This window comes from Penicillium taxi (assembly GCF_028828555.1).
Source record: "Penicillium taxi strain IBT 34144 chromosome Unknown utg000002l_segment0_segment0, whole genome shotgun sequence".
Taxonomy (NCBI): Eukaryota; Fungi; Ascomycota; class Eurotiomycetes; order Eurotiales; family Aspergillaceae; genus Penicillium; species Penicillium taxi.
In genome coordinates this window covers 1,931,688-1,943,304 of record NW_026643204.1, presented here as the reverse complement: position 1 = coordinate 1,943,304, position 11,617 = coordinate 1,931,688, and the positions used below count along the sequence as shown (strand labels likewise).

The following is an 11,617-nucleotide window of genomic DNA, read 5'->3' as shown; positions in this document are numbered from 1 at the left end:
GAGAACCAGGTACTTGACACCGATCATCTTCACCCTGGAGAGTCCCGGACAAGATAAATCAAGTCAGGGCTTGAACATGCAGAATAGTGAGAATGTTAAAGTAACTCAATAGTACAAAATGCAGATATTGATAATGAATGCGAAGATTTCGTAAAAAGGGATTGGGCAAATATTCCAAAAACACAATCCATCCACCTTGCTCACAGTGGAACAATTTCAAGAAGAGGTGTAAGTTGCGGCACCAGTGGGCTGCAACACGTTCGCACCATATTCAGTATCAACGTTTCCAGCTGGTGAGTAGTTGCAGACAGTGAAGGGGACAGCCTCGGAGGAGTCGACATTGCCCAGGCTATTGCAGAGAACAGTGGCACAGCCAACGTGGGTGGTGGCCTTCCAGACGATCTGACTGAAGTGACCCCAGGCGTCGAAGTTGGTCATGCTGGGGTCAGATGCTCCGTATCCGGGGTAGTAGCCGATTTCACCGTTGTACATCATGTTGGTGATCATCTCACCAACCTGACTAGCGGTCTTTCCGTAGCCAATGTTCTGACCGTAGCCGCCACCATCAATGGAACTAGAGAAATTGTAAGTTGTGGAGCACGACCCAAGTTGAGGCAAAAGAACTTACGTATCGTGTTCGTAAACACATTTAGCGGCAAGAGTTTGAGCGCTGGACTCAAGATCGGCGCTCCAGTCGAGGGACGATACGGTGTGGTTGCTGCGGTGAACGTTGTGGTTGTAGAGCGCCTTTTGCTGGTAGGCACTGGTGGCAGTGGCAGCAGCAGCAGCCGAGGTGGAGGTGGCGAGAGTCGAATGAGTCTCAACGACGACTGGTGCAGCGGTAGTAGTTTCGGCCGCGGCGGTGATCGGGGCAGGTTCGTAGGTGGAAGTCCAGGCAGAAGTCCAGGCAGAAGTCCAGTAGAAGGTCTCGGCGTTGACCTCTTCTCTTTCGAGGGCGGTAGGTTGGGCTTCGGGAACCAGGACAGTCGACTTCTTGGCGAGTTCTGATGTCGCGGTTTGTGCGGCAGTTACGGTTTCAGTGGATGTCTCCTTCACAACTTCAGCCTGCTTAAAAGCTCCGACAGTCTCAGTCACAGGGCTAGCGGTAACCGTCTCGGTGACAGTGGTAGTGGTCCAATCGGTAACGGTAACGACCTTTGTAGTGGCATTCACACAACCAGCTGCAAGAGCAGCGATCAAAAGAGAGTAACGCATGATTGAGTAAGATCACGGATCAAATCGAGATAAACTTCTCCAGGAAGTTTGGCGGGTCAAAAAGCTGGTGGATTTGGGCAATATCAACACGCAGATCGACTGCGTGAGCGTGGGTTAAAATGAGAGTGAGTCTAAATGAATGACAGTGCCTAAACACGAAGATTTCTTTCCAACGAGGGAAGAAAGAAAAATTGCACCTGGCAGGGATGGAGAGTTCGAGAGTTTGAGTAAGGATGAAAGAGTAGATGTATGGGAGGCAGAATAGACAAAGGGGTTAGGAAGTGGGGCTTTGGTCCTAACAGTTTGATTAATATTCGGAGATTTGGTGTCCTTTCTTAATTAATTTTTAATTAGATGTAGACTTCTTCCTTCTACTTGTATGATCTTTTTGTATCTTCTCTTTATTATTTTTTGCTTCCAACCTCATCCAAGCACTAAACATACCAAGCCCGCCACTTCCTGGCGTGGGACATTCTACATTCCACAGATACACCCAATTAGTTTAAATGAACCTTGAACATTGAATTCTCCGGGATCCAGAAATCCCACTTTGTTCCAGACTATTTACCAACGCCCCTGGGCGGATCCTTAATTCCAATCTGGTACTTTTCTCCCCTCTGCCTTACGGAGACAGTAGCTATACTCAATCTGCCACAGGGTAAATAGGAAATTGACACATATGATTGACCAGTCTAAGTTGGTTATTATGAGAGAAGTTTTAAGTCAAGAGTTGATCCACAGATCTCGATCTCGAAGGGGAAAACCAAAACGAGATATACGTCGTAACTCAAGTTTCAGCCTCGAAACAGCCACCAATCACATTCCAAATATAAAGCCCGATGATCACGCACTATACAACCGCGTCGGCGCTAAGAAACTTGGCTTTGTGGCTTCTTTGGTCTGGACTGGTTTAATCCACTATGAATGGGATTGATTAATTCATACCTCGTTTTGACCCGTGTTTCAGCCACCAATGATTCATGATTGCCCTGGCATTACAAGTACGTTAGCCAGTAACATAAATTATGAAAAGCAAAATGATAAAAAGAAAATGGGTCTCTCTAAAGACGGTTAGGTCTACTCCATAATCCGCCCGTTTCTCTTTTCTAGAAGCCGGCTTGTGTCGTTGATGTCTGAGTATTCGGCCTGTGCCGAGTCCAAGTGGATTCATGGAAGTACGTAGATACTTTGTAAACCTGTCGAATATGGTATGGTACAGACAAAAGTACTAGAAGCCTGACGTAATCACCTAGTGTCTTTTCCAGAAGTAATTCATAATAATATCAAAATCCGACTGTTATCCAGATGTCCCCATAAATGGCGATCGGTCACTTCGTTAACGCCATCGAAAAAATATATATATATATAAAATAGGAAGTATAACAAGTAAAGACAGCCCTGAAATATAAGGAATCAAACGAAAATAGATATCTCATCTCATTTTAAACATCAATCGTTCGGCATCGACCAGCATCGCAAACCACCAAGTAGTTTTTTGGCTCAGTGGCTTTTAATTCTTTGATCAAAGGGTTTCGAGACTTCAACCAGAAAGAGTGGTTACCCACAAAATCCTCCAGGTGGGAGGATCGAATATCTACAATGGATCCAACGGCCACAGTCGAGAAAAGGCAATTGCCCAGTTCCGCTCGCACTCGTCGCACAATGGATTCCAATGCGGGCTCTACCGTCCGGCTGTGGCTGTCTCCGCTGCTGTATACTCCTGTTACAGTCCGAGTACCAATTTGTAGACCTACGATGACATCAAGCATACCCACGAATAAGAATGGGTGTTGCATGATCTCAACCGCAAAGGAGGTGCATGTCTGTTTTGCCAGCACTCGATACTCATCGTCTCCAAGTAATGCAGATAGTCGTAGTAAATTTCGTGCAATAATGGCGTTGACAGATGGTGTGGCTGACTCAGTGCCGGTCTTGAGTCGGAACAGCGGTCCCGGCATTCCAGGGGTCAGGATGGCTGGGGTATTGTAGTATCCAGCAGTCACGGAGCCATTCTTTGCCAAGAAGTTCTCATTGAGGTATTCTAACGAGAATTAGCCGTCTTGTCAAGGAATATTAATAATGACAAAAAAAAAGGTAATACTTACTTTGAAGACGCTCGGCAAGTTGCAAATAACTGTCATCAAAGGTTGCCTCGTACATGTCCAGCAAACCACTGGCCAAATACGCATAGTCATCAGCGAAGCCCGGGGTATCTCCTCGACTGCCATCTCGGAAAATACGCCACAACTTTCCAGTGGACCTTTCGAAGAGGTTATCTTTAATAAAGCTAATGGCACGTGCAGCCGCATCGCGGCATTGGACCGCTTTGGAGCTCTCAATTTCATCAAACAACACACTGCACTTGGCCAGTGCACCAATTGCCAAGCCATTCCATCCCACGATGATCTTGTCATCTAGATCGGGCCGACCTCTCGATTTCTCGCGGTGTTCATGCAGCTTTTGTTTCCCACTTTTGATAATCTTTACTACCTCGTCCTCGCTCAATCCAAACTCCTTGGCGAGCTGGCTAGGAGTGACTTTGATAGATAACACGTTCTGGTTCATAAATTCGTCGTGTGGGTCATATTCTGCTGCAACATTTCCATCAGGAAGCACACCCCAATGGCGAGCGCAGACCGGAGCGGCACGCGGACCAAGGATCTGGGTAAGCTCCTTCAGTGACCACACATAAAAGGCGCCCTCTCGCTTCTCTGTATCATTCGTACTGGGGAAGCTGTCGGCATCCTCAGAAGAGAAGAACCCACCAGTAGGCGACAACAGGGGAGATGTTGTCAAGTAAGTAGCCAAATCATAGACAGCACCCAGTAACTCGGGGTCATGTGTCAGTCGGAATGCTTCCACGTAGGTATCCAGCAGCTGTGCCTGATCATGGAGTATTTTCTCAAAATGAGGCAGATTCCAATCAATTGTAACACTGTATCGTGAAAATCCATGGCCGATATGGTCGCGAATACCACCACGTGCCATATTTACCAGGGTCGTGACAGCCATCGCCATCGCCTTTTCGCATTCGTCTTGGCCTACAATATCAGTGACTTGGCTCGGGTATGCTTTCAGCCGAAGGAGGAAAATGAGATTGGCCGGAGTGGGGAATTTGGGCGCTCGGCCAAACCCGCCATTGATGGAATCATATCGCGATGCGAAGTGCTGGTAGGCCTCTTCTAAAAGTTCAATGTCGAGATCTTCGTCGTCGTCCGGAGCGTCGTGTTGCGAATGAGTTCCTTCTTCGGCAAATTCTCGCAATTGCTTCGTGATTTCCTTGGCGCTCTCCAGGCATCGTTGGTGCTGCGTTGCCCAGACATCTCTCAACTTCTCCAGAATTTCTACAAACCCAGTGGTCTCAGGGCCTTGGAGTATACTCGAGTTGGGACCAGGCCAATAGGTGCCTCCAAAAACAGGCTCCAGGTCAGGAGTAAGAAAAACATTCAATGGCCAGCCACCCGAGCCAGTCGTAGCTTGAACGTAATTCATGTAGATGTCATCGACATCTGGTCGCTCTTCACGATCAACCTTCACCGGGATAAAGGACTCATTGAGTATCGCCGCCACTTCTGGGGACATAAAAGATTCCTTTTCCATAACATGGCACCCTAGAAGTCTGTTAGAAGACTAGCGATGCAGAACTCGGTTTACAACGTACAGTGACAAGCCGAGTACCCAATACTGAGGAATATGAGGCGATTGTGCTTTTTAGCTAGATTGATCGCCTCTGCATCCCATAGCTGCCATGCGACAGGGTTTTTCATATGCGCCCTTACCTAAATATCGGTAAGTCGCGTATGCGGGGAAAATACAGGCTAAATTAGGGTGCTCACATAGGGCGACCGGCTCTGCTGAAGCCTGTTGGTCAATTTAGGGCCCGCGTCCTCGGGACCATGGTGCTGTGACTGCATGGATGATAATTGGATCCAGAGTGGTAGTAAATAGGGTTTGACGCAAGAATAAGAAGTATACTAGGGATGATTTAAGGATGTTCCGTGTAACTCCCCAAAATGAGAGCGATAGGACGTTCCGGATGTGGGGTTCGCGCGTCATCGCGCAGGATGTCACGTGCCATCGACTGTTATACAAATTTTGTCTACGTAGTACATCAGGTTACAGCTTGTTGGAATTGCAATATTCTTTTAATTTCATCATTCATAAATCTCTATCTAATCTTCACCCATAAGTTCTGCCAACTCGCGCTCTTCCTCCTCTGTCAACATTGATTCAGGTTCGGCACTTGGCTTCTCCTCTTCTACTGGTCCATTCTTCGCCCATTCCACTGCCTGTTGCAAGTCTGTAGGTTGAAGAGACCACTGGCGTAGTGTACCGTCAATAGCCACACTCACCACAGTAGATCCAACCAGAGCCAGACCAGTGACTTCTTCAAAATGGCCTGAAAATGTGTGATAAAGCTCTCCAGTCTAGAACAGTCAGCATCGAGTAAATGATAAATAAGATAAGGTAGAGAGGGTAGAGAGGGTAGCGTACGGATCGATTCCACACTCGCACTTCTTCATCTCGACAGGCTGTGATAACCCAACCGCCAGTCTCATGGACGACTACGTCTCTCACAAAATCAGGATGATCTAGAGTCAGGTTGGGTTTCCAGCCATCTGCACGGACTAGACACTTGGCAGTTTTTTCGGCGGAGGCAGTCCACATATCTCCATCTTGGTCAAAGAAGATCTTGTATACGCTGGTCTCATGTGGAAGCAAGATTTCTCCTGTATCACCACCAGGGATCTTGAATTGTCGGATTTCTCGGTCACTTCCAGCACTGAAGATAATCGGTTGAGACTCATCTGACTCAGGATCGATTGCAAGATCCTGGATACCTCGGAGATGACCCTTGAAGGTTTCGATCCGCTGACCAGTTACAATATCGAAGACAAGTACTTGAGCATCTGCACTTCCTGTGATGAGTAGGTCTTTCCCACCTACTCGAGCAGTGATGACAGATTTAACAAAATCAGAATGCCCCTCATATTTTCGCTGAAGCTGCCGCGAGGCAACGTCCCAACTCCAGACGGTTTTGTCCCAGCACCCTGCAAATAGGAGCTTTCCGTCAGGGCTCAAGCAAATGCTTGTCAATGGGGCAACTGGGCCTCTGAATAAGGCTACTGTCTCACTCGTCTGTGGTCAATTAGTAAGGTGATTTATAAGATTAATTCGATGTTACTTACCTCGAGGACAATTCGTTTCACAATGGCGCTACTGAGCGCCACATAAACGGATCCCTCATTCCATGGATCAGCTTGAACAGCTAGAATCTTGCTCTGTAGCTGAATAGGGTTTCCATTAGTATTCTGAGATTTGGCTTTTCTTCGCTCTTGCTCTTCCAGCGAAGCACTGTAGCCGAACTGATCAGTACGATTCAAGCGACCAAAACAGCAGGTCTTCTTACGAAGTTTGGAAAAAGAGATCGCGATTAGAAGAGGTTGTCATTTTATTGATTGAGTTATTGAGCAAAGTAAATAGGGGATCAGTCTAAAGGATACTTCCGCACAAGGCAGAACTGCTATCGGAGCTCTTATGGACCGCCCTAGCCCGAATCCACCAAAACCACAGATTTTGCTTCTTCCTTCTTCTCTTCCCTTCTCAACCTATCCACTCTCAATTCTCCCCCTTCTTAAATTCTTCCACTCTTGAACCCCCTTTCTCTTTCTTTGTTTAATTCATATTGCGCGATTTCGCGCTGTCCGCGAAGATGGATATGAATCATTTGATCGGGTAGGTCACTCGAACGCCTGTTCGGGTTTGTGGGGCTTGACTGGAGTTAACACCTGGCAGTCAGCGTTTCATCCTCATCTCAAAGAGCGATGTTCGGTATGTGCCACCTATCTCAACCAAGTAACTAGCCTCATCATGCTGATTCACCTTCAGTTATGTTGGAACCCTTCACGAGATCAACCCGGAAGCGTCCACAATTGCCTTGGAAAATGTGATGTCCTATGGCACAGAGGGGCGACGGGGAAACCCTGCCCTTGAGATTGCTGGCTCTTCCAGCATCTACGAATATATTGTCTTCCGAGGCAGTGATGTGAAGGATATCAGCGTCGAGGGAAAGAAAGAACCCGCACAGCCTGAACCTCACCGGATTCCGGATGACCCCGCCATCCTCGGAGTAAGTCTTCAACTTTTTCGTTTCTTACATTCCCTTCGGCCTGGGCCAAACCCCGTGTGCCAATGGATCACCTGATGAAATATTTTCGGATGTAAACACATATTAGCTCTGAATGCGCAAAACCGTGTGGAGCTTTCCGTTGCCTTCCTTCTGATCGATCAATCCCCCCCAAATCTTGCATTTTCGCATCTGTTATTATCCTTCTTTGAACCTTTCTGACTCGGTCAAAATTAGAACGTCTCGCGACCGGGACCCGGCCCTGGCCCCGATGGAGCTCCCCCTGGCCTTTCTCAAGGACCCGCGCAGCAACAACAGGGTGGTCCCCAAAACCCCCAGGGTTATCCTCAGCAACCTCCGTTCCAGGGTGGCATGTACCCTGGTTACGGACAGCGCTTTGGACCCCCTCCGCCGTTCCCCCCCAGGCCCGGGCTTTCCACCTTACGGCGCACCCAATGGTGCGCCCCCGGGATGGTTCCCTGGCCAAGGATACCCTCAGGGCCCTGGCTTCCCTCCCCACATCCCAGGATATCCTGGACCACCCCACCAGCAGCGCCCTGGCCCCCCTGCAGTAGGCCCCAATCCCACATCTGAACTTCCCGGTGATAAGGTCGCTACAAAGTCTACCCCTCCCGTGGCTCAGAACGCACCTACACCTCCAGTTGAGTCAAAGCCATCTGTAGCTGAAGCTCTGGGTCCGGCCGCAGCTCATGGTGGTAGCTTTAAGCCCTCTACCCCTCTAGTTGGCCCAAAGCCTGTTGCCCCGACTGGCCCTGTGGGTGCTAACCAGGCTTTCACTGACGCTACTTCTGCTGCCACTCGTGCTGTTGCCGAGGCCATGGCCAAGTTGCCTCCACAGCGCCAGCACGATGCTTCAGTCGATGGTGTTACGCGCAAGATGAACGAAATGCGTCCTTACAATGACAATCGTGCCCCCCGTGGTGGTCATCAGCATCCTCGCGGTGGACGGGGTGGCGCTCGTCCTCCCAAATCGATCGAAGTCCCCACATCTGATTATGACTTCCAGACTGCGAACGCTAAGTTCAACAAGCAAGACCTCGTCAAGGAGGCTATCGCCAGCGGAGCTCCTGCTGTGGAAGCGGAAGCTCACACTCTTCATGGAGATCCTGACGAGGAGGAGGATAGCTCGGCTGCTCTTTACAACCGAAGCAGTTCATTCTTCGACAACATTTCCAGTGAAGCCCGTGATCGCGAAGAGAATCGTCCTGGCGGTCGCGAGTGGCGCGGTGTTGAGGAAAAACGTAACATCGAAACCTTTGGCCAAGGTAGCGTTGATGGCTATCGTGGCAACTACCGCGGCCGTGGCCGTGGACGTGGTTATGGTCGTGGCCGTGGTGGCTACAACAACCGTGGCGGCTATGGCGGTCGTGGCCGCGGCAATCGTGCTACCTCGCAGGTTTAAGTCGATCCATGGATCACTTACTCTCAACTTGCAATCCTTTTTCTTTATCTATCACATAATGGGTTTACATACCTATGAACGACATGAATGATGACGCCCGAATGTTTTATTGTCCTCGGCGCAATTGGGATCAATGACGGACATGGTTGACAATTTCTCAATTTTTGATGCAAATCGGCCCGAGAATGGGAGTTTTCATCGCCAGACCTTTTTTTTACTTTTTAATCTTTTTCTTATGCATACCCAACACAGCGTCGTTTCTTGTCTCCTTCCGTTGGACAGAAGTGAGAAGGTGCACGAAGGTTTTCGAGATGATCCTAGCAAGGCTGGACAGAGTCCTGGCCTATTCTTGTAACATAACCTGTTTCTGAAGAAACTACCATTAATGAAAAAAAATGAATAAGAGGCCGTTAGGGCTGAAGCAATACTCTCAGGCAATTCCCGACTTGTAGACCAGATTCATCTATTTCTAAAGTAGGACACTGACGCGTAGACTGCACGTCGCTATTTTGAACCTATATTCTTCCAAGGTTTGCAGCCTCCCGAGGTCCCAACCTTGGAAAGTGATCGCTAAACAGAGGCGAGGACTCTCTTGAGGCTTTGTTGGACCGAGTATCTCTTGCCGATGAAGGAGATATCATCCTAGGTGCACAGTAGTTCGAGGATTTTTGCAGTGAGGGCAACCTCTGGTAGGGAGACCTCGGGAATACCCAGACCTGAAGGCGGGATGCTTAAGAGCGAAGGGGCATACCCCGAGGAGATATGAAAAGCCTGGTTTCTTGTTTTTGATTTTATTTTTATTTTTGCTTTTTTTTTTTGCCTCGCATGCAGCCAATCGTCTACATTGGGCAGATTTATTATGAATCATTTCAATTATATTATTACTAATAGGTATCTGTTGTTACTTAACCTGCTGAGTCCCGAAATGGATGAATGCCTTCCAACCTTGGAAGTTGTATCCAATTAAAAGGAGTCACTTACTGTTTTCATCCAAGGGACACCACTGCCCATGTAACAAGCGAGGTCTGGTAGTCTTAGTTTTTGTAGTCCTATATACGAAGGCCGGTGCGCTGGCAGCGGCTTGTAGAGCTTGTTGTGGTCTTGATAACGACTCCTCTGACATCTTTCAACAGTAGCAAAAGTGTCAGCAGTAGTGGCGGGGCTAATTGAGAGATGAGAGCTCTCTGAATATTAGGGTAACTTCCCACCTAGGTACTAATGGCAGATATGAAGCTTGGTATTTTGAGTGTGGGGGTGAATATGTGAGATACTGGCTGATACCTTCCAAGATATCAGTCTGGAGTCTGAACGGTGAGACTGACCTTTAGTACCTACCTAGGTAGGTAGGTATGTAGTGATAACAGAGGCTAATTGTGGATGAGAGCAGCATGTCTCCGGGGCCGTATATGGTTATGTCCAGTGTTTACGGAGCAGCACAGCCTCGGTACTATCTAGGCATGAAAGGCCATCCTTGCCACTGGAGGTTGAGAATATATACCTGGGATGGGTTGGTCCGGTTCAAGAATATAAACCCGAGCAATAGATGCTTCATATATACGTATATATTATCGGTGGTGCCACCTGTTTGAGGACAATTCACTTACCGTACCATACCTAGATCCCTGATGATCTTCGGTCTTCCACTTTTCAGGCCACGGGTATCTTCCGTTTCTTCGCTTCTAGGGTAGTTGCATCGGTAGACCTACCTATTATGCAGAGTTGGCAACTCCGTAGATTATTTGCTATGGAAACTATATCCTCTGCATCATGCACGCCACATCGCTAAGCAGCCCTAATTCCAATCTAGAGCCTCTAGGTAGAACCTTGCAACCATGCAAGATGAAGCGAGGCATACCTGTAACAAACAAACGTCCACGGCTTAAAACTCAAAACAAATACCAGAACGCCAAAGAAGGCGAACATATACGATGTATATGCATCGTCATCTTCCCGACTTTTCAGGGTCCACCTTGGCAGATCCATATCCAGATCAAGAGTGGCTATTCAAGCGGTTGGCTGAGATGTGTCGGGGAATGCGGAAAGAGGACTTTTGTCGGTCATGGTAACAAGTGCGGGATAATATCGGTTAGACGGGGTACTCTGTTGTTACAGGACATGTTTGCTTTGGCAAAAGACTTATCTTGGTTCTAGATCAAATTCACTTAGAAGTGGACAGACGGGTTACAGAATTCTGAAGATCGATTTGAGGACTGTAGGTATCGGGTGTCATAAACGCCGTAAAAGAACTAGTTAAAGTGAAGGACAGCCCGCCAAAAGAACCTTGAAAAATGCAAAAACCAAAAAGCAAAAAGCCAACATTGCAACATATTTCCAATACATACTTTCATAATGTACTTGGTGTACGTAAAACGATCGCTAAAAGACAGAAAGAAAGCCAAGTCTGCCGTCCTTTTAACCGTCCAAGATAGTCCAAAAATTCACATGATAAGAGATAATAGATTCGGTAGGAATGGTCTGTTAGTGCCGTGGGTTTCCAGTCCCGGGCGAGGGTGAGGATATTTTCAAATAGGAGGATTTGCTTTGTATGCAGGTGGCGAGTGGCGAGGTTATGAGCAGGACTGGATGGGCGAACGGGTGACAGGCCATACCTGGTTCCGAGAAAGAGCGAACAAGAAAGATAATAATGCAATGTTCAAAAAAAAAAAAGAATGCGTGGATCATTAGATCGGGATATCAGAGTAGCCACAAAGACCAAGCCCAACGTTGACACCAATGTCAACCGTATAACCATGAAAAGGAGATGGCAAGGGATGTGGATGAGGAGATGAGTCATGTACAAAAGGTGTAGGATCAGAGAGCTAGAGAAAGATCTGGGTTCAAAATCGAGGGAA

At 47.8% G+C, this 11,617-nt stretch overlaps 4 protein-coding genes across 4 annotated transcripts; 1 reads left to right on the top strand and 3 right to left on the bottom strand.

Annotated features, from left to right (window-relative positions):
- Positions 1–216: 216 nt before the first annotated feature.
- On the bottom strand, positions 217–1,215 carry N7495_002661 (CAP domain-containing protein; the record flags this gene model as incomplete). Its single annotated transcript, XM_057205330.1, has 2 exons — positions 217–574; positions 629–1,215. 2 exons carry the CDS (start codon positions 1,213–1,215, stop codon positions 217–219), a joined length of 945 nt encoding a protein of 314 aa, XP_057065937.1.
- Positions 1,216–2,657: 1,442 nt separating this feature from the next.
- On the bottom strand, positions 2,658–5,129 carry N7495_002660 (thioredoxin domain-containing protein; the record flags this gene model as incomplete). Its single annotated transcript, XM_057205329.1, has 4 exons — positions 2,658–3,256; positions 3,321–4,826; positions 4,877–4,994; positions 5,052–5,129. The coding sequence occupies 4 exons, from the start codon at positions 5,127–5,129 to the stop codon at positions 2,658–2,660; spliced, it is 2,301 nt and encodes a 766-aa protein (XP_057065936.1).
- A 258-nt stretch (positions 5,130–5,387) lies between these two features.
- On the bottom strand, positions 5,388–6,666 carry N7495_002659 (WD40 repeat domain-containing protein; the record flags this gene model as incomplete). Its single annotated transcript, XM_057205328.1, has 4 exons — positions 5,388–5,642; positions 5,710–6,354; positions 6,405–6,570; positions 6,626–6,666. The coding sequence occupies 4 exons, from the start codon at positions 6,664–6,666 to the stop codon at positions 5,388–5,390; spliced, it is 1,107 nt and encodes a 368-aa protein (XP_057065935.1).
- Positions 6,667–6,928: 262 nt separating this feature from the next.
- Positions 6,929–8,765, top strand: N7495_002658 (uncharacterized protein; the record flags this gene model as incomplete). Its single annotated transcript, XM_057205327.1, has 4 exons — positions 6,929–6,951; positions 7,012–7,047; positions 7,105–7,345; positions 7,641–8,765. 4 exons carry the CDS (start codon positions 6,929–6,931, stop codon positions 8,763–8,765), a joined length of 1,425 nt encoding a protein of 474 aa, XP_057065934.1.
- Positions 8,766–11,617: the final 2,852 nt, after the last annotated feature.